The sequence below is a fragment of the Ammospiza nelsoni genome, chromosome 6 (genome assembly GCF_027579445.1).
Source record: "Ammospiza nelsoni isolate bAmmNel1 chromosome 6, bAmmNel1.pri, whole genome shotgun sequence".
Taxonomy (NCBI): Eukaryota; Metazoa; Chordata; class Aves; order Passeriformes; family Passerellidae; genus Ammospiza; species Ammospiza nelsoni.
This window is the reverse complement of record NC_080638.1, coordinates 61,966,326-61,985,727: the sequence shown is the minus strand read 5'-3', so window position 1 is coordinate 61,985,727 and position 19,402 is coordinate 61,966,326. Positions and strand designations below refer to the sequence as shown.

The window sequence follows — 19,402 nt, the reverse complement described above, 5'->3', positions numbered from 1 at the left end:
TAAAAAGTGGGGGGGGGGGGACTTTTTATACAGGCATGGAGTGACAGGACAAGGAGGAACAGCTTCCAGTTGTTAGAGGGCAGGGTTGGATGGGATATTGGGAAGGAATTCTTCCCTGTGAGGGTGGTGAGGCCCTGGCACAGAGCAGCTGTGGCTGCCCCTGGATCCCTGGAAGTGTTCCAGGCCAGGCTGGACAGGGCTTGGAGCAGCCTGGGATGGTGGAAGGTGTTGGAATGATAGTGGAAGGGGATGGAATGAGGTGAGCTTTAAGGTGCCTCCCAACCCAAACCATCCTGTGATTCTGTGAATTTAGCAGAGACTCTCTGAGTATCTAACAGAGTCCAGCCAAGGTCACCTTCCTGCACCCCTGTAAATCCACATCAGGAGCAGCCAGAGCACAGAACTCCTCACCCACTTTCCCTCTTTATCCACTAACAGACATTGGTTCAGTCTGTCAGCAGGGTAAACAGATCCCTGCACTTGCAAGTGCCCCAACTCCCCTTCCTCACTGGCAAACACCCTTTCCTATTGCACTAATTAACTCACCTCCAGAATCCCTGCTTGGGCTCTCCCATTCAGTAGAGCTCAAATAAACAAATTAACATGATAAATTCCATTGCACATGAAAGCCAGTCTCAAGAGAAACAATCACATTTAAAACCCAATTTCAGACGCGGGTGCTGCCAGGCATCTCACCAGGACTCATTACAGAATCCACCCGTGGCCTCAATCCCTCCAACATTCACGGTCAGATGGCAACAGTTTCCATTTAATAGGCTAAATACTGAACACTCAACCTGTCCTCATAAATAACAGGGCTTGTTTTTCTCATGCTGGGTAGAGCTCCTGTTAATGGCTTTCCACACAATCCTGAGCATGATAACAGTGTGTGGACAGGAAAAGAGATCAAGAGTTGTATTAAAAAAAATAATTATAATGCAAATCAGGATTTGGCTGCTCATCAACAACAGAGGGGATTTTCCAAAACATTCTGCATTAGCCTAGCTGTAGCAGTCGTGGCTCAAAAAATGTCATCCTTAGTCCTTAGCTCTTAAAAGCCCAGAATGGCTTGGGTTGGAAGGAACCTTAAAATCATCCAGTTCCACCCCCATGCCATGGGCAGGGACACCCTCTACTAGACCAGGGTGCTCCAAGTCCCATCCAGCCTGGCCTGGGACACTTCCAGGGATTAACATCCAAAAGGAGGCGAGATACACACAACTTCAGCTTTGTCTCAGAAAAAATAAGCTGTGGAGGGCTCTGACTTTGGTCTTCCTGTTCTCCTACACACATCCCTTGTGGCCCTGAGTATGGCACCTTCAGGCCCAATGTGTATTTATACACATAAATCACACTAAATAGGATTTCAAAAGCCTCCATCCACATCTAAATTCCTTCACAAATCTTGCTTTTGATCTCTCCAGCTACATCCATATTATCAAATCAGCTCAAAGCTGTACCAGTGCTAGAAATCCACCCCACTGGTTGTTCTGGATATTTAAAGTCCAGCTCTGCCCTGGCTGTGGCTCCCACCAGTAACCTCAGGCACGGGAGCTGGGTGGAGTGGCTGACTCACACTCCACATCCACAGCCCCTGTGCATGAGGGCACACAGCCAGTGCCTCCAAGGTTTTAGGACTAAACCACAGGAATGAGGCAGCAGCAGTAAAGATGCTAAAGTTCTCTGTAGATGAGAACAGCTTTGTTCACCTCCCAGACAGGGAACTGGCTTGCATTAAACTGTACTTACAGACCTTGGAATGGGGCCATCCAAGGGAAGAAGGGCTCCTGAGTGGATGCTTCTATTTTTCTGTTCTCCCAGTAATACAGCAATACGATTTGTTTTGTACTCCTGAAGCAAACAATTGCACATTCACAGTTGGAGGTAGGGTATAAATATTGTCTCTGGCTGATCCCTTGATCCTGTCGTCCTCACTGAATTAATCACACTCGCAGATCAATCCAGGATTTGTTGCTGGCAGAGCAGATGGCCAGGCAGTCTGCAGTTGTGAGCAAGGCAGGCACGTTCTCCTTCCAATTATCCAGCAGCATTTTCCAACAGTGGATATTTAAAATTAGACATTATTTTGAACAAATGTTAGATCTCTCTTGTTCCTTCTTCAGCTCCATAGGGACAATGACCCCTGATTTCAGCTCTGCTTCCATGCTTTAAGACTCAGCAAAAGTACAGGATGGCTGGTGCCCCTTTCCCTTTCAACTGAATGTTTTCTGCCCCATTTTCTTCTGCTGTCTTCCCATTTCCCACAGAAATGAGGTGACAACACCAGCTGCTGTTTAGCACAGGGATTTCAAGGGTGCATTGTATTAATTGCTGAGCCAAGGGCTCCAGGAGAGGGAAGAGAAGCTGCATTCATGGGGCTCATGGCATGGAACAGCAGGAACGGGGGTGACAGTGTGTGCCTTTCAAACAGCCTGGACAGGACTTCCCTGTCACAGGAGTAAATCTGCCGTGAAAGACAGACAGACGTGCTGTTCTCGCAGTGTTTACGTCTGTTCTGCATTCAGAGCCCCTCTGGATGATAATTGCTGCTGTCTCCCCTCTGTCCCCTGCTGAGGAGCTGTGAGAGCTGTCAGGGGAGTTTCAGCCCAGCTCCATCAGTTCTGTAGGAGACACCTCACGTTGCTCCAGAGGTGAACAGGGTTAACCCAGAGCATGTCTGCAGTCCCTGAAGGAATGAAACACGACAGGACAGTCCAGAGGAGATGATCCCCCCATGCTGGGGCACAATGGGCCCCTCTGATTAACCACAACTATGCAAAGGCATCGACATCATCCCCTTGGCTCCATGGCCGGAGAAAGGACAGGGAGGTTACCCAGAGCACAGCGAGGCTGCACAGGATGCTGCACACACACACTGCATCAGACAGCCTCTTACCCACACAGGATCACAGCATCCAACAGCACCCAAAGGAACAGCACACGTGGAAAAAAGCCTGCAAGACCTCAGAGGGGAACAGTGCCCAAGTTTACACTGATGTGAACTTAGAATTATGGAATCTCAGAATGGTTTGGGTTGGAAGGGACCTTAAAGATCATCTGGTTCCAATCCTCCTGCCCTAGGCAGGGACACCTTCTACTATCCCAGGTTGCTCCAAGCCCTGTCCAACCTGGCTTTAAACACTTCCAGGGATGGGACACCCACAGCTTCTCTGGATAATCTGTGCCACTGTCTCACCACCCTCACCATCAAGAAGTTCTTCAGATATTCAATCTAAACCTACTCATTCAGTTTGAAGCCATTCCCCTGGTACTCCAGGCTGTTGTAAATATTCTCTCTCCATCTTTCTTGTAGGCTCCTTTCAGCTGCTGGAAGCCTCCTCTTCAGGTTGAACAATCCCAATTCTCTCAGTCTTTCCTCACAGCAGAGAAGCTCTGTTCCTCTGATCAGCTTGGTGGCTTCCTGAGAGTCACTCCAACAGGTCCATGACGTGCCAGCACTGTCCTAACCACCTTCAGACGATACTCACTTTAGTATTTCACCTTTTGCTGCTTCCCACAAAATGAAAATAGAAAACTTCAGGTATGCAATTGCTTAGCCTTATGTTCAACCTTTCAATATAGAAACCAGATACAAATGTGTATTAATTTGAAAAGTTAAAAGCTAAAGCCAGGAGTCCTTGTACTTCAGAACTGTATTTATTAAAACAATGCTGGAATTTACATTTCCAATGCCTTGAACACAGCACAAACCAAGCCAGTGCCACTCCCTTACTCTGCAGCCCAGAGAGAGGATGCCAATTCCCCAGAGGCTGATCCCAGATACATATTTTGAGAACTACAACTCCTTTTCCCTGCTGTGCTGTAGGAACCTACACGCCTGCATGTCTGGCAGTTCAGGGCTGCTCTTCAAGAACACCAGGGCTGCCTCTCAGATCCCAGAAAAACTCTCTCTTCCCCAGCAATTATCATTTAAACTGTGTTCCCAGAGCAGCCTCAAGGCCAGCTCAGCACACAGGACCAATTCCCTGGGCTGAGTTTCCTTCTGGAGGAGGTGGGAACAAATGACATCATCTCCACAGCTCTGCCTTTGCTGGCAGAGAGAAGCAGTTACCTACCCTAAGGGAAGCCCTGCAGAGGATGGAACCAAACTGGAGTTACACACATAGAGCCAAATCCAACACCTCAAGCATTTATAAGTCCCTCTGTGCAGGCTTTCCCACAGGAGGCTGAGCTTAATTTCTTTAGACCTTGTAGTACATCACCAAAACTGCAGCTGACACAACTGTGCCAACCAACAAGTGCAGGGGATGACCCACCTGCCACATCTTCAGTTTTGTTCCACAGGGTGAGGCCCACCTTGAATCCTCAGCCCTGCCATACAGGAGTGCAGCTGAACAAATTCCAGCCACTCTTACACCCAGAGTACCTCCTGTCCTTCCCACAGCCCCAGCAGCCCTCCCTCTCAGGGCTGCTCTGTGTCAGTTCTGCCTCAGTGGCACTGTCAGAACCTCACTGCCTGTGCTTGGCTTCCCACCCTGCACCTGAACAGGAAACTGCAGGAACTTTGCTGTGAGGAGCCTGGGAGAGGCAGCTTGTGTTCCAGTCAATGAACAGCAGGCACAGGCACACTTACACACTGTCTGTCACACACAGACAGCAACTGCCCCAGCTTCCATCCCTTGGAGTTGGCTGGGACAGGGCCTGGAGCAGCCTGGGATAGTGGAAGGTGTCCCTGCCATGGCAGGGGTGGAACTGGGTGGGATTTAAGGTCCCTTCCAACCCAAACCATCCTGTGATTTTTCTTCCAGCTCTTCCAGAACAAATTACATTTCTCCTCTTCTCTGTGTTATTCCCAGACACCCTGCCAAGCCACAGATCTCCTTAGCAAACTCCCAGCCCTGGGCAAGCTTCTCCACAGCCCTGGAAGGGAAAGCACCCCTGTGGGATGCTCAGGTGCACTGCAGGCTGGTCCTGCTCTGCAGAGCTTTCCCATTTTGATCCCTACTCCCCCTTTGCTTTGACTTTAATCACCACTCAATTGACCTTTTCACCAGAACTATGAGAAGCCACTGACCTTTCCTGAATGGAGGCAGCTGCCCTTCACTTCATATCCCTGATCTGGCAATTCTCTTTACTCTCCTGTTGTTTTATGGCTGTGATGTGGCAGTACCAATGAGCTATTGCCCATTTCCTAGTGCAGCACACTCAGTGACGAGCAGAGAATGCCACAGGACGCCACAGGTGACCTTCTCCTCCCATAGGAGAGCTATTTATTAATTTTTTTTCTCCTTTTCAGGAAAACCATTCTTCTCCCTTAGCAGCTTTTTCTTCCCCGAGCTTCTGGCAACAGATTTTGCCTTTCAGTGCCTGAGATGCCATCAGGAGCCAGATGTGCTGAAGCAGCTGTGCATTTTCTCCTTCACAGAGCTCTCTCACCTGGGAGCAAAGGGGTTTATTTCTGTCATGTCTAATCAGTGGCCTATTAACGCTGTTCCTTGGTGTTCACAGAAACAATCTATGGCAGGTACTGAAGCTGAATTCCTGGGTTATACTTGGCAGTTTTTTCAACAATAGAGGAATCAAAGTCTCAAAGATCACAACAGGATGAAACAGCAAGAATGCAGAAAATAAGGACTTAAATCAAATTAATGCAGTGGTCTCTTGGGCAGGAAAGAGATGAGCCAATGACTGTGGGAAGGTAAAAAAACCCAAGTTCCTCTGTCTCCTTCAAGCTCTGGTTTCCTTGACAGCTCTGTTCAGGGGGCACCTGCACTCTGCATTGTATTGCACAGCTCCAGGTTCTGCCAGGAGCCTTGTGGGAGAGGTGGAGCAGGGAAGTTTCTGTGACATTCCAGGCTGACACTGAGCCCCACGCTGCCTTGCACCTCATCTGCAGGCAGTAGGAGGTCTGTGACACAAAGGTGCAAAGCAGCAGAGCACAGCAGTTCCCTGCAGGATTCCAACAGCTCCTCTCCTCCCCATCACAGCAGATGGAAATGGAATTATTTTAGGTACAACAGCAAATGAGGGAGCACTTGAGACTGAAGACACCTGAAAGTCCAACACAAACTCCAGGAAGCTGAGAAAAGGAGGAAGGTCATACCAAGCATCACCTGTCACACAGGGACCATTTTGCAATTAAAACAGGCCAACACAACCTCTTAATGAAATATTTTATTTAAACCAATACAAGCACCATGCTTAGCAAAAAAAAAAAAGATTTGGTTTAAAGTAAACATGCAATGTGAAGTAGCAGAGACTAAACAGCATATGGAAGTTGTACTGGTTACTGGTATTTTCATGGAACTGCCAAATTCCCAAATCTGGCCGTGAACCTCTCACACCTTTTAAGACAAGTCTTGACCACAGAACAAACACAAGAGTTTCACTGAGCCCCATCTCATGTCCCACTTCACAGTCACTACATGTATGTATAAAAACAACATTCATGGTGTTTATTTTTGGAATGCTCTGAAGTAAGGAATTGAATTCTCTTGCTTCTGCCTGTTTGAGTCAGACCCGTCAGCAATTTAACATTGTTTCTGGACCAGCTATTTTACAGTTAAAGATACAAAAATGGAATCCTGGTACAAATGCAAAGATGCTCCTTTGGAGAAGTGAAAAAGGTGTCAACACCTGCATTATTGCCTCCTTTAATAGATCAGAACAGTATTCATTATACTAGAAATACACTTAAACCATCAAATACCAGCATTTACAATTTTTTGTTAAAAATATTCAAAACACTACAAGTCTATTTCATGGGCTGACATGCAAACTCATGCTTAAATTCAGCTTACCATCAGTGAATAGGATTACAAGAGCTGTATCCCAGCCATCTAGTCAATATTTAAAGCAAACCTGATTAATTGTGGCAGAAGTCTCCCTTGGAGAGACCTTTAACTCCAGACCGAGGATTTTATGGCCAACTTACTAACTCCTGAAAAATAGGAGCTCCCAATGGAAAATGCTGACTGTCAGACCTTTAGCTACAAAGGCTCCCCTAGGCTAATTTATGCTGTCCTTTAGAGGTCTGAAAATTCAAGAGAAATGTGTGATTACAGATGGGCAATTCACCAGCAAAGCCCAGCAGGAACATACTGGCCTGAACATGGACTCATCTGCCTCCCACTGAGCCCAAGGGGGCAGCAGCACAGAACACACAGTTCTGCAGATAAGGTGGGGAAAGATGTTATGAAAACAAGGATTATTTGTGCAGGAAAGACCTGGACATAATGATGTCTTTGTTTAATCAACTGTTAGCACTACCTGCATCTCAAGAGCCCAGGACAATTAGCAGCAGCCAGTTGTGTCAAAACACTCCATGAAGAGCAAAGAGAACACAAACAAGGCTGGAACAGCAAACACCCTCTGCACACTCATCTTCCCAGAACCTGCAGCTGCTTCCACAGCTCAGCCAGGGAAGCAGGAGCAGCTGCCAGGCAGGGCTGGCTGAGGAGCAATACTGGTGGGCTGAGCAGCATCAACAGCACCTTCCAGGGGAAACTGGGCTTGAACACTCTCACGAGGATCTGTTTGCTCCCTGCAAGGCTGGAGGGGCAGCACCCAAGGCAGAAAGTGCTTAAGTGAGGCACGAGAACATGAGAAGTGGAAGAACTCAGCTGAAGGTTCAGCTGTAAGGAATAATGTTTTCTTGGCAGAAGGGGGAGCAATCCAGAGATGAAAGGTCAAATTTCACCATTTCATGCAGCAGCTCCTCCCTTCCCTCCTGATACAGGCCTCTTGTACAGTTATTTTTGTGCAGACCTGTGCAGGCAGCAGTTGGCTGCTGGCAGCCCACCAGTGTACAAAGTACAACAGACATGATTAATCCAGTTTTTCCCCACTGCAAATCAAGCTGAACATTCCAAGCAGCAGCTTCCCTCTCGTCCACACTGTAGTTTGACATGCCTCACCTTTAGTACAATCCCAAAAAAAATCTCAAAAGAGATTCTTGCTGTTCCCAGACTGATGCTTGGAATGACACTACCCTTTAGGCCAAAGTCTTATTTATACAATGTTTGTCACAAAAGACATGGTTTTTATTGATCTGCAGTACAGAATGATCAAGCAACAGTTTCATAATCAACATTTTTTCATCCAGGGAAATGAAATTGTTTTTCCAGTTCAGTATGTTAACACAGAAATTTAATTACAAGCATTTCATTCCTGCACCAAAGTATCGATTTAATTGGATCATTCCAACATGTATTTTGAAAAGCTCCTCTCAAGTCAGATTTATATACAAATAAATGAGCAGTAACATCAAACTAGGAAGAGATTTACCAACACTGAAGACCTTTGCAAATGAATTCCTTGTGATCTTGCAGGAGTTAGTGTTTTACCACTAACACAACCTAAGTTGACAAAACCAACCCCGCTTTCAGCAAAGGTTTCACAGCATGAAATACTGGCCTCCAAATTGAACACTGCATTCCTCCCAGCGAGCAGATTGGTTGGGGCAGCTGCATTTTAAGGTATGTTATCAACAGGAAGCTGCTCTTCCGCAGCCACTTGTTCAGAAGCACAACAAACACTCACGAGCAAGACAGGGAGACACTGTCCCGTGAGTGCTCCTCCTTCCTGCCACAGCACGTGCTGAACGTGGCCCACACCACACAACTACTCTATTCATATAAAACAGACCTGTAAAAAGACTGGTCATTTATAAAAGTTAAATACTATTTTCACATTAGATTTGCTGTTTCAAAGAGATGAACCGTTAAGTAGATGAAAATCAAATGATCATTTATGCAAAAGCTTCATCTGGAATGTAATTTTGACCAAAAAGCCTTTAAGAAAGTTAGAGGTTGTAATTAAAATACTCAAAAGCTACGTGTGGCCAACTTTTATAACAAAAAAGATACAAATCATTTATTATCATGAAAAGCTTTAACCTCCTGACTCCTACAAATGGAGCAGATGATTGGAATTTCAAAGAAAATGAGGTTGGCTTTTTGTTTTAACAGATGTCAACTGCAGCACGAGGCACTAGGAACAAATATTACTTGGATTCTTTAACAAAGTTTTTACCAAATTTGTAAGAAGTGGCAGTGTAAAATTCTCAAGTCCTTTTAAAGCTAACAAATGAAAGGCACACAGTATCACCAGGTGTTCAGATAACAGGAAATGAGCAGAGGTAAACTTCTCAACAGTGTCAGAACAGAGATGCAAGAAGAAATCTGGTGCAAGAGGAACCAGAGTTGTAGTTCAGCCCTTAGTTATCAGCTAGTTCCTGTGAGACTGTATTAGCATGAGAACTGGACAGTCAAAGCTTTGCCCTGAAATTTAGGAAGATTGACTCAGGCAACTGAGGAATTACTGGAATGACAAAAATTAGTTCCAAGAATTTGAGACAGTTCACATGGACTCGACGGAAAGATAAATGGATGGATTTGCAGTACAAGGATTTTGACTTTTTAATACCAAACAAATGCTTCCAGGGAGCTTCCAACAAATGCTTCAAAATTGAGAAGACATTAAGTCAAAATTACTCTGGTAAGTGAGAGTACATAAATTCTGCATATAAATGGCTAATGTGTGTCATAAGGATGCATTTGTAGCTCAGAAAAAGTTAGCGTCAGCATCCAAATGATGTTTGTACACGGTTATAAATCCAGAACTGAACTATTTTAGTTACAGAAATATTAGTCACAGGAGTGCAAAAGGAGTCCCTGCAGAGGAGTATTCCCTTTTAGCAGGTACAAATAAGGAAACACCTGCAAAGATTTGTTACTTCAAGGAGACAGACCTGCTATTCTTTGCACAAACTCTGCACAAGAGAGATACTGCAGGAGACAGCTGTGAATACAGTGCATTGCTTGGATGGAAGTATTCATGTCTGGTTCCAGTATCACCAGGATGGTACAGAAATACTTAGAGGTTTTCCTTAGTGGAAAAAGCCCAGTTTCTCACGCAGCCATTCTTCAGTTAGGTCTTCTGTATTTCTGATTTCGAATACCTAAACAAAATGGCATTGCATCAATTCCTGAGGGATGGGGCTGGAAGGGACAAGCACACAATGCAGCAGCACCTTTCCACACACATGGCTGAGCTGCAATAAAACACTCACCAACCTGCAATTCTCAGGTGCTTTCTTGAAAGCATCAGATCAGAGGAAAATACACAACACTAAGTGGCAAAAACATCACTAACATAAACAAGAATCTTGTCATGCTATTTCTAGGTTTTACTCTTATCCCTTAGAATGTGAGAAAAGCACATGTACTACATTTTAAAATAACCCTGAAGTGGCCCCATCTCAGCATGCATTATCTCAGCAAGATGGTATTTTGAAGAATACAAATAATGTAATATCTGGATTGATTTAAGCCCAAAGTTCAGCAATTTTACTCAGTCCAACACACAGTTATTTTTTCTTTCAACTGAAATAAATTCATAGTAGCCAGTAGCATATTGTTTCAACTGTAAAATATCTCAAAATAGAAAACTTGGGGAAAAAACCCAACAAAATCCTAAAGCACAGAATTGTTTGGGTTGCAAAGGACCTTAAAGACCATCTAGTTCCAATCCCCTGCCATGCCAGGGACCCCTTCCACTGTCCCAGGTTGCTACAAGCCCCATCCAATCTGGCCTTGGGCATTTCCAGGGATGGGGCAGCCACAGCATCTCTGGGCAAAATCCCAAAACAATCTAAAAGCTACTAACCCAAAGCTTTGTGAAATCTTTAATGAAGCCTTGAAGCAGAAAACAAGGTCCAATACACCAATATACACTTTAAATTCCATGTGGGCAACTAACTGGTTAGGGTTTGGGGTTTGCTTTTAATAGCCTGAACAAAAACAATGTCAATTATGATTGATTACTGGAGTCCATGAGATGCCCAAAGACAAAAGTCAGGTAATTTTACAAATTCACAGGTCTTTAAAGTGAAGAAACCCCAAAAATCAGTGTTACAAGAACAGAACAGCTTAACAGGAACCAAGCTAATATGCAAGTCACTGGAGACTGAGAGAACTCAGCTGAGTCATGAGCAAAACTCACAGCAGGAGGAAGTCCCAGCAGGAGTTAAAATGAAACACAGCTCAGCAAGTGGCAAGAATAAAGTACATCTGAAGAGCAAGCAGGCAATCCCAACTGGAGACAGCCTGTGCTCTCTGCCTTCAGGAACAATGAATGAACCCAGCCCTGGACTTGCATTCAAAAGCCATTCAGGCTGAATTTCTCCCATGTCAGAAGTGATAGGAACTCCAACTCTAACTGAGCTACTTCCCAGGCTTTCACCTTCTTCTCACCAGTGCCTTCTTCTTTCTTACTAAAAACTGTCTACCTCCTTTCTATCAGTTATCAGGCCTCCAAGATACAGTCTCAACAGATCTAAAAAAAGATTTCTTGGGGCTGTGCTGATTTTTTCTGCCATCTTCTGCTGCCTTCCTACTGACTCCTGTTAACCTGAGGTCTAATTTAGAACAGAGGTGTCTTCTCTTACAAGGTACAGCTGGAAGAGGCAAAAGCTGGACAGAGCTTGGAGCAGCCTGGGCTGGTGGGAGGTGTTGGACCAAATGAACATTAAGGTCCCTTCCAACTCAAGCCATTCTGTGATCCATAGTTCTCTTACTGGCCCAACAGACATTTTTACTGGGATGTTAAAGGACTCAGCAGGATAAGGAATGAAGGGAAGTGCTGTGGGAAGTGCTGAAGTCATTTCACATGGTATGAAAAACCTGCAGCAGCTACTGACTCTATTAAGCTTTACTGCTTGAGGCAAAAAAGGAGTCTAGGTGCCATTTAGGCAAAGATTTCAAAGAAAATTTTTCATTTCTCCAAAATGAAAAATAGGTGACATTTCTTTTCTAAAATATACACTCAGCCAGACCTAGTGAATGCAGTGATTTCTTCTGGTGTCAGTACTGGGAGAACCCAGCACAGGAAGAAATTGTTCATCCCTTGGCACATGTTACTTACCCTGCAGGCTGTTCTGCAAGCATGCAGCCCCAGGAACCAGCTAAACTGATTCACACCACACTGAGGCTTCAGTCTATTCTTCCCATCAGTAAATTCCTCCCCCACAGCAAAGATGTCCATCCTACTGAGGGATATTTTTGTGTTACAGAACACTGTTCCTCCTGGTGTTTTAAGGTACAGAAATCTCCATACATACTCCTCCTTCAGCTTTCCTAAACCAAACTCTGTTCACTGTAATCACAAACTCTCACAAAATCCTTCTTGCCATTGCTTCAAGCAAGACACAAAACAACAACCTGCAGTGAAGGGGGAGTTATTTCAAAAGCCAGTTATACCTTAGTGAGTTCAGCTGTCTGTACAAGCTTATTCTTGCTTCCAGCATACATCATCTGCTGCTCAGGCTTACATCCTGAAGTTATAGGGGGAAAAAAAAAAAAGATTTTAAAAAATTATTTTCACTGCAACAATTCAAAAATAAGTTGGGGTTTTTATTAAGAATTCTAATCTGAAAGCTAAAGATATTCAAAGGAAGAGTGTCAGGTAGCTACAGAAGAATATGCTCAGTAGTTGCTAAACTCTTTTATATACCTAGTTACTCTAGCTCTGAGAAATGAAGGGTAGAACAATGCAATCAGTTTATCTTCTTCCAGGGGATAACAAGGATAATCCAGTAATACCAGCAAGATACATTGCTACAGTTCAGAACACAGATGGAAGCCCAGGAGCAATTCAGCTCTGGAAGCCCAAACCAAGACCCAGGTTATTTGGCTCCTGTTAAAATGACACAGTGCCCTGTGCAGGTGAGTTGATGGTGAGGGTTGCTGTGACACAAGCAGAGGATGCTCTGAACTGCTCTCTACAAACCTGGGATGATCCAGGATTAGTCTGTTTCCCCTGGAACAGTCTGTTTCAGCACTTTCACATGCTCAGATCTGAGACAGGGAGCCCTCTTTTGCTCCTTTTCCCCCACAGCAGTGACAGCCCTTTAGACTGTCCCCTCACACCATCCTCTACTGCTGCCCATTACACCCAGGCCCCTCAAAAACTCCTCTCAAATCCCATCCTAACCCTCCTAAAGTCCTGTTCCTTTCAAGGGTAAAATGAAAGGAATAGGATTCGAAGATCCACAGAAAGAAATGGGTTCTCATGTCCTAGTGAGATGAGAGGCATTTCCTCCCTCCCAGTCACTTATGTCTGACTAGCAAGAGGGAGCAGAGCAGAACCACTCAGGAGTAGAGGCAGTGTCCTGCAGCCCTCTCTGTGCTCACTTCCTGAGCCTTACAGGGTCATGCTTTGAGGACTCCCCAAGATCTGAGGAGTGAACAGGTTAAATGAGGTTAAACCTCCATGAGGGGATGCAGAGTGCTCCAGCCCTGCCCCTGAGAGGTTGCTGAGCACACTGAGAACAGGCACTTTCAGGCAGACACACCTTCTGGCAGCTAAGCAGGAAACCAACGCTCCAGTTCACCCTTCAGAAGTGGGAAAGAGAGAATCTCTTCTCTCAGACATCTGAAGTGCCCTAAATGTGAACCTCAAAGGCAGGAAAACCTCCTTGAGAGCACCAAGTACTCAGTTTTATCTTCCCTAGAAGAGAATATTCCCAAATTTACAACACACAGTAGCTACAGAGTTCACTCACCAACTGGGCTGGAGAAGATAAAGCACAATGGATAGGAAACTCTTCCATCTTCATGCTGGTACTTGTAGCTATACACAATAAATGTTTTTTCTGAGGTTAAAGAAACTACGAAATCAATTATTTTATAGGATATAATGGTCAGTTATCAGAGCTTGATGCAGGCAGAAGTCAGTGTTGCATTGAACATGATGTTTTAATTTGGTAATAATAACCTCACTGTTTTGTTTTCACTTCCACATCTGACTTTCAGAACTGGCCCTGCCTCAGTGTGAGGGCTGTCTCTGTAGTAATGTGTCACATCAGAGCTAAAAATCACCCTCTCATCACAAATATTCCTCTTCCAGCTTTGTAAAAAGACTTCCCACACCCACCAGTGTGGTTTTGGCTTTTAATGAAAGCCAAATTCTTTCTTTGCTGACCAAGAACTTCGTTGTTTCAGGTGTTCTGCTCAATTTGAACTGCAGTTTTAGTGAGGACTTCTGTTTTCAGCCTCCCACTGCACTGTAGGCATGAAAGGCAAGATTCAGAACAGCACAGGGAATGGTGCCAGCCAGCTCTTGAGGCTAATAGGGCAGGTATTTTCTTCACATGTAACTTAAGTACCCCTTTTATTTCACTAGTTAATTTACTTCACCCTCTTTTGTTCTTTTTCCAAAACAGGGATTCCTCCCTGGATCACATGGCCACAGCAATTCCAGAATCAGTAACTGCAGCAAAACAACAACAGCCACATCCTGAGAAAGCACCAAAACAGATCCAGAGTTACACAGGCAGAACTCTATATTTAGAAGTAGCCAGTGACTGGTACATTTTACTCACTTCTTTACATTACCAGCAACGTGGCTTTGCTTTACTTCCCCAAACATTATATAGTGTAAAAGGAAATAAAATGTCAGGAAGGCTTAAATGAGTCATTGTTTCAGCAAGTGGTACAACAGTTCAGTGCAGCCTGAGAACTGATCCCTGGGTTATTTCCCAAATAAAGGATCAGCAAGATCACACTACAGCAATTACTGGCCTAAAAAGGTGAAGTCCAACACTTTGAACAGCTTCCAGGAGTGAGTAAGTCCAAATGGCAGCAGCATGGCAAGGATATCGAGGTTGTCTCTCAGGCAGCTCATCCTTTAGCTCATCAGGAGAAATACCCTGGTGACATTAAACACAAGCAATGTTTGAGCAAGTACCTCACACTGGAAGGTTAAAGCAGGGCAATGGACACAAACACCTGTAGGGCAGATGGTGATCTACAGGTGAACTGATAAGGACCTCCCAAATTACTATAGCAGTTTAGGAAGATTTGTGTGCCAACAGACTCCTATGACTAAACACAGAATTAATGTTAGTGTGAATAATCACCCCTATTTTAGGCATAATAAATTGAGCAAACATTTCTGGCATAGTTGGCTATGCTGGCAGTTACCATGCTTTGCCAACCCTAGTACTAAATAAGTAAGCACACACTATAAAGTAAGTTAAAATCAGCTACATAAATCAAAAGTTTGAAAATTTCAGTCCTTCCTCCTTCAGCACACAAAAAGGATTCCCCATTACATCTGAGTGTTACATTAACATCTACATTCTAGGGAACAAGAGCTCTGGTTAATGCTCCAATCCCTGGGAAGGATTTAATTTTGCCCTATGGACCGTTAAGAAACACCACACACTGGGCTGACCTTATTATGCCACCCATCAAATTTAGAGTCTGCAGGGGATTAGCAATCCTGCTTCTAATTGATGGCAGACCAGCTCAGAGACAAATGTGCAGATCTACGTGGAAACACAGCAGAAATCTCTTCAAAAAGCCAGCAGGTGCCAAAGATGCTTTTTACATCATTAAAACAGCTTTAAAATAACTTTTTTTTTGTGCAATTAATTAGTCAACTCAATTGCTTCTGCATAGTTTCACTATTAATGGTGCTGTGCTTTACATGCAGAGTGACCATGCATTTAAATAAGCTCATGACCCAAATTAGATTAAGAGTTTGATAACAATTTGAAACTAAGGCAGTACCTTAGAGACAACAATACATTGCAGGCTGAAGATACTCTTATTTACAATTCATTTAACAAACCTCATGCTCCTCATCCAGCACCACCAACTGCTTATCCTTGTCGATTTTCACTATAAATCAAAATAAAACACAGATCAATGTTTTTTTCAATCGATTTACACAATGGATGCATGAAGCTTTTTAGCACTCAGCAGTTCTAGTCCTTGTGATTCTGTTTTTCTTCTCCAGCGTATCCCATGACTTCCCAAAATCACTTTACAAACAGTGGTAGACTCTGAGCCATAATTAAATATAAATACTCTGCTAAGAGCAGATGGAGACTTGAATCCTAAGGACAGCACTATTTTATTGTTAAAATTACAGGCAGAATTGGAAGTGCTGCAGCTCAGAGAACAAACACCCCCTGGCTCATGTTTACCTGATACAGCAGAAATCTCACACAGGGAAGAAAAGAGGGGAGAGGATTTTCTGACAATTTTTGTCAGGCACGTTTGGAACTTACTTATAATGGCAGCATTGTTGGTCTCTTTGCGAAATCGGAATTTTCTCAGTTTCTCCACCAGGTCTTCAGCAACATCACAAACCACCAGAGATTCACTCTGCAAAAGGAAATGGCACAGGGGAGGGAGAGATAAATCCTTCCACAAAGTGAAACAGATTAAAAAAAATCCCTGTGTCACCCACATCTGTGCATAAACACTGAAGAGGGCCTGCATGCAGCTTGTCCAAAGCTTCAGAGCATCACAAAAACCAGAAAAAAGGTGGGTGAAAGGAAATTGTTTGTTTTTTTTTTTTTTAAACCACATTAACAGAACATTTTTCTGTTTTAATTTCCCTCTTCAAAGCCACACAGTTAACTAGGAGTATTTATTAACTACTCCTGAAGAGGGATTATTCTCAGAGCTCTTAGAAGTCAACTTTACACTTCAGAAGTAGAATTTATACTTCTGCACTTACAAACTAAATTTTAGACCTCATTTTCCAAGCCCTGAAATAAGGGAGTCCCTTAGAGCAACAGCAAATGGGATCAAGTAATTTAAGCACTTAACATAGTAAGAGCTACTATTGGTATTTTAGAACAACATTGTCCTTGTTTATTTTTACCCACAAAAATATTGAGATTCACACACACAGAAAGAGTTTCAGACATTTTAACCCAAAACCATGCAGCCATTTCCCCCTGTGCACACCAAGCTCTCAGAGATGCTCAAGTAACATATTAGTCATCCCACTGAAGATGAGGAAGGAAATTATTGTTTCACAAGCAGCCATGCAGGTTATCTTCCCTTACACAAGCAATTTCTGAACTGCACCAAGCCAACCACTGCCATTTCCTGAGCAACATTTTATACACACAACATTTTATACACACAACCTCCATCTCCAAAGGGTTCATGCCAGCTTGATAAAGAAGTTACTTAAAATCTGCAGCTTGAACTATATTTATGAACTCCCAAGGCATCAAGAACTTTGTACCAAAGTAACTGTATTTCAAGGTTTCCTTAAAAAAAATCCTCAGATAAAAAATTGTGCAAGATTACCAATCAAAAGCTCTAATAAAGAGCACTTGCATTGAGATAAATCACAGAATGTTATTATTTAAGCCCCCAGTTTTGTCTCTTCACGTTCAACATTGTGAGATTTCCCCCCAAAAGCAGATGGGTGGCTCTGCTTCCCCACTTCCCATACCCCACGTTTGTTGTTGCTTGCTCCTAAAAAGATTTCCACCTTGATCAAATTCTGGCACAAAGTTTCATCCCTGTGCTTCCTCTGGACAGCTGGAGAGGAAATCAGGCTCTGCTGTGACAGCAGAGCTAAGGCACTGCCTGTACAGTGCCCCTGATTTTGCTTGTTTCCCATAAATGTCAAAGATCACCCTTGGCTCCCTCTGATCAGTCCCTCAACCCAAACAGGCTGAAGTCGATGATCTAAAAGGTATTTTCAAACCTAAGTCATTCTGGATTTTCTGAAACATCCCTACTGTCCACTCTCACTCATTGAGGGAAAAAACCCTAAAAAATACTTTAAAACACAACAGAATTCAGGGCCGCATTCCACAGCTGAACTTGTATTTCATATAAAATGTCACTTACACCCACTCTCACTCACCCAGGAGGTCTCAACTAAAAAACCCAGCAGGACTCAGGGCTGCATTTCAAAGCTGAGGTTCTATTTTATATAAAATGCTCTTTTGTGAAGGAAGCTTTTCTCCCCGTCCTCTGGGCTCACCAGCTTCTCCCAGCAGACAAGCCATGCTCCTGCTCACACCTGTGCAGCCACACAAACACAACTCCCTGAAGGAAAACACTCGGTAACATCAGATTCAGACTGTTTATCGGGGCTAAGCCGGCTCACCAACGCTTGGCTTAACAAAAACTGAGGAAAGGCAGGGCAGGATTGCTGCACAGACAGGGACACACCTGCCAGCACCACCGAGGGGGGGCAGCTGCTGCTCCCTGCACCCTCCTGAGCAGATCCCCCTCAGGACACCCCTCCCCTCACCCTCACACTGACAAATAAACGTGAATCTCCTAAAGAGCCTCAAGCACGGCTCTCGCCAGAGAGGCACACAGCAAAACAGCCCAAGATTTGATCAAATCTGCTTTGCAACTGCTCCTTCCACAGGAGGGTTCAGCTCCCCAAACCTTTACTAAAAGCAGCATGCATGTCTCTTCCTTTCTCCACAACCATTACTTTACCCATTAACCAATATTAATGCAAAGTACCCCACAGCATTCATCCACCAGTCCTTGTTTCCCTTGGTCTGTTCCAACCAGCAATCACAGCTCAAGTTCAAATTCACCACTCGGGTGAATGACTTCAGTGAGCAACAATCAGACGTTCTTCAGTGAATTAGCTCGAAACATTGCAAGACAACCAACAACCAGGTGCGATCAAGCCATCAGTCGTTTCACAGACCCATAATCAGTTCCTCAGAGGTCAGATCACGCGTTTTCCCGTTGATTATTCTATCATTTCCCTACCGAGTCTTTCTGAATCAGCTAACTATGCAGCTTTCAGCGGGGTGAGCCCCCTCCCGGCCGGACCCCCCCGCTCCCCTCCCCTCACGATCCCGCCGGGTCCCCCCTGAGGGAGCGGCGCGCGCTCCCCCCTCACCATCTTGGCGCGCGCACCAACCGCAGCCGCTCGCGCGCCGCCGCCGCCTCCTCCTCACTGGGTTGCGCCCCCTCCCTCACCGCGCCTGCGCGGCGCAAGCCACGCCCCCTCCATCGCCCTCCAACCAACCAACTGCTCTCCCGCGGGATGGGCGGGGCCATGTCACGCGTCTACGGGCAGCGGGGAGGTTCAAGGCCGCCGAGGGCGGGAAAAGGCAGGGTCACGTGATGCCGCAGCGCCACGCCTCTCTCCTTTGCATTGCAGGCCAGGCCACGCCCCCTCACTGTTGCCATGGCAACTCGCGGGCTCGCCCTCAGGCGCCATTTCGCTGAGGGGATCTGAGGGAAGCGGGGCGGGACGGGGTGAGCTCCGCTTTATAGCTCATAATGTGCCTTAAAAAGGGCAAGGACTGAAGGTTTAAACCCTGGAATTGAAGCGTGACATGAATCAGAAGTTGTTGTGCTTGCTGTGCTCGTGTGTAGAAGTGGAGTTTAATTCTGGAAGTCATGCAGGGTCTCCAGCACACGAGGCACAAATAGGAGCGGCCAGAGCCGGGCACACGCTCTTTGTCCATAGTGGAGCCTTGATGTGAAGCTCTCCTGATGCTGGAGTGAATATTTGGCCTTTTCCATGCCGCTCACAATTTTAGATGCTGTTAGAGCAGAGAAAAATGCACTTTTAAGGGATTCCATAACAGATTTAAGGATATAATTGCTTTCCTCAGAATGAAAGGACAGATGCAGCCTCT

The 19,402-nt window shown here is 44.9% G+C and overlaps 1 protein-coding gene across 2 annotated transcripts; it reads right to left on the bottom strand.

Moving 5' to 3' along the window:
• Positions 1-6,122: 6,122 nt before the first annotated feature.
• On the bottom strand, positions 6,123-18,724 carry GMFB (glia maturation factor beta). 2 transcript variants are annotated; one of them, XM_059473680.1, is made up of 7 exons: positions 18,655-18,724; positions 16,040-16,136; positions 15,598-15,647; positions 14,622-14,671; positions 13,526-13,608; positions 12,222-12,295; positions 6,123-9,922 (listed from the first exon to the last, which is right to left on the bottom strand). In XM_059473680.1, exons 1-7 carry the CDS (start codon positions 18,655-18,657, stop codon positions 9,851-9,853), a joined length of 429 nt encoding a protein of 142 aa, XP_059329663.1. In that variant the 5' UTR covers positions 18,658-18,724; the 3' UTR covers positions 6,123-9,850. The 2 variants fall into 2 exon arrangements, with proteins under 2 accessions (XP_059329663.1, XP_059329664.1); XM_059473681.1 differs by having other exon boundaries at positions 18,672-18,710.
• Positions 18,725-19,402: the final 678 nt, after the last annotated feature.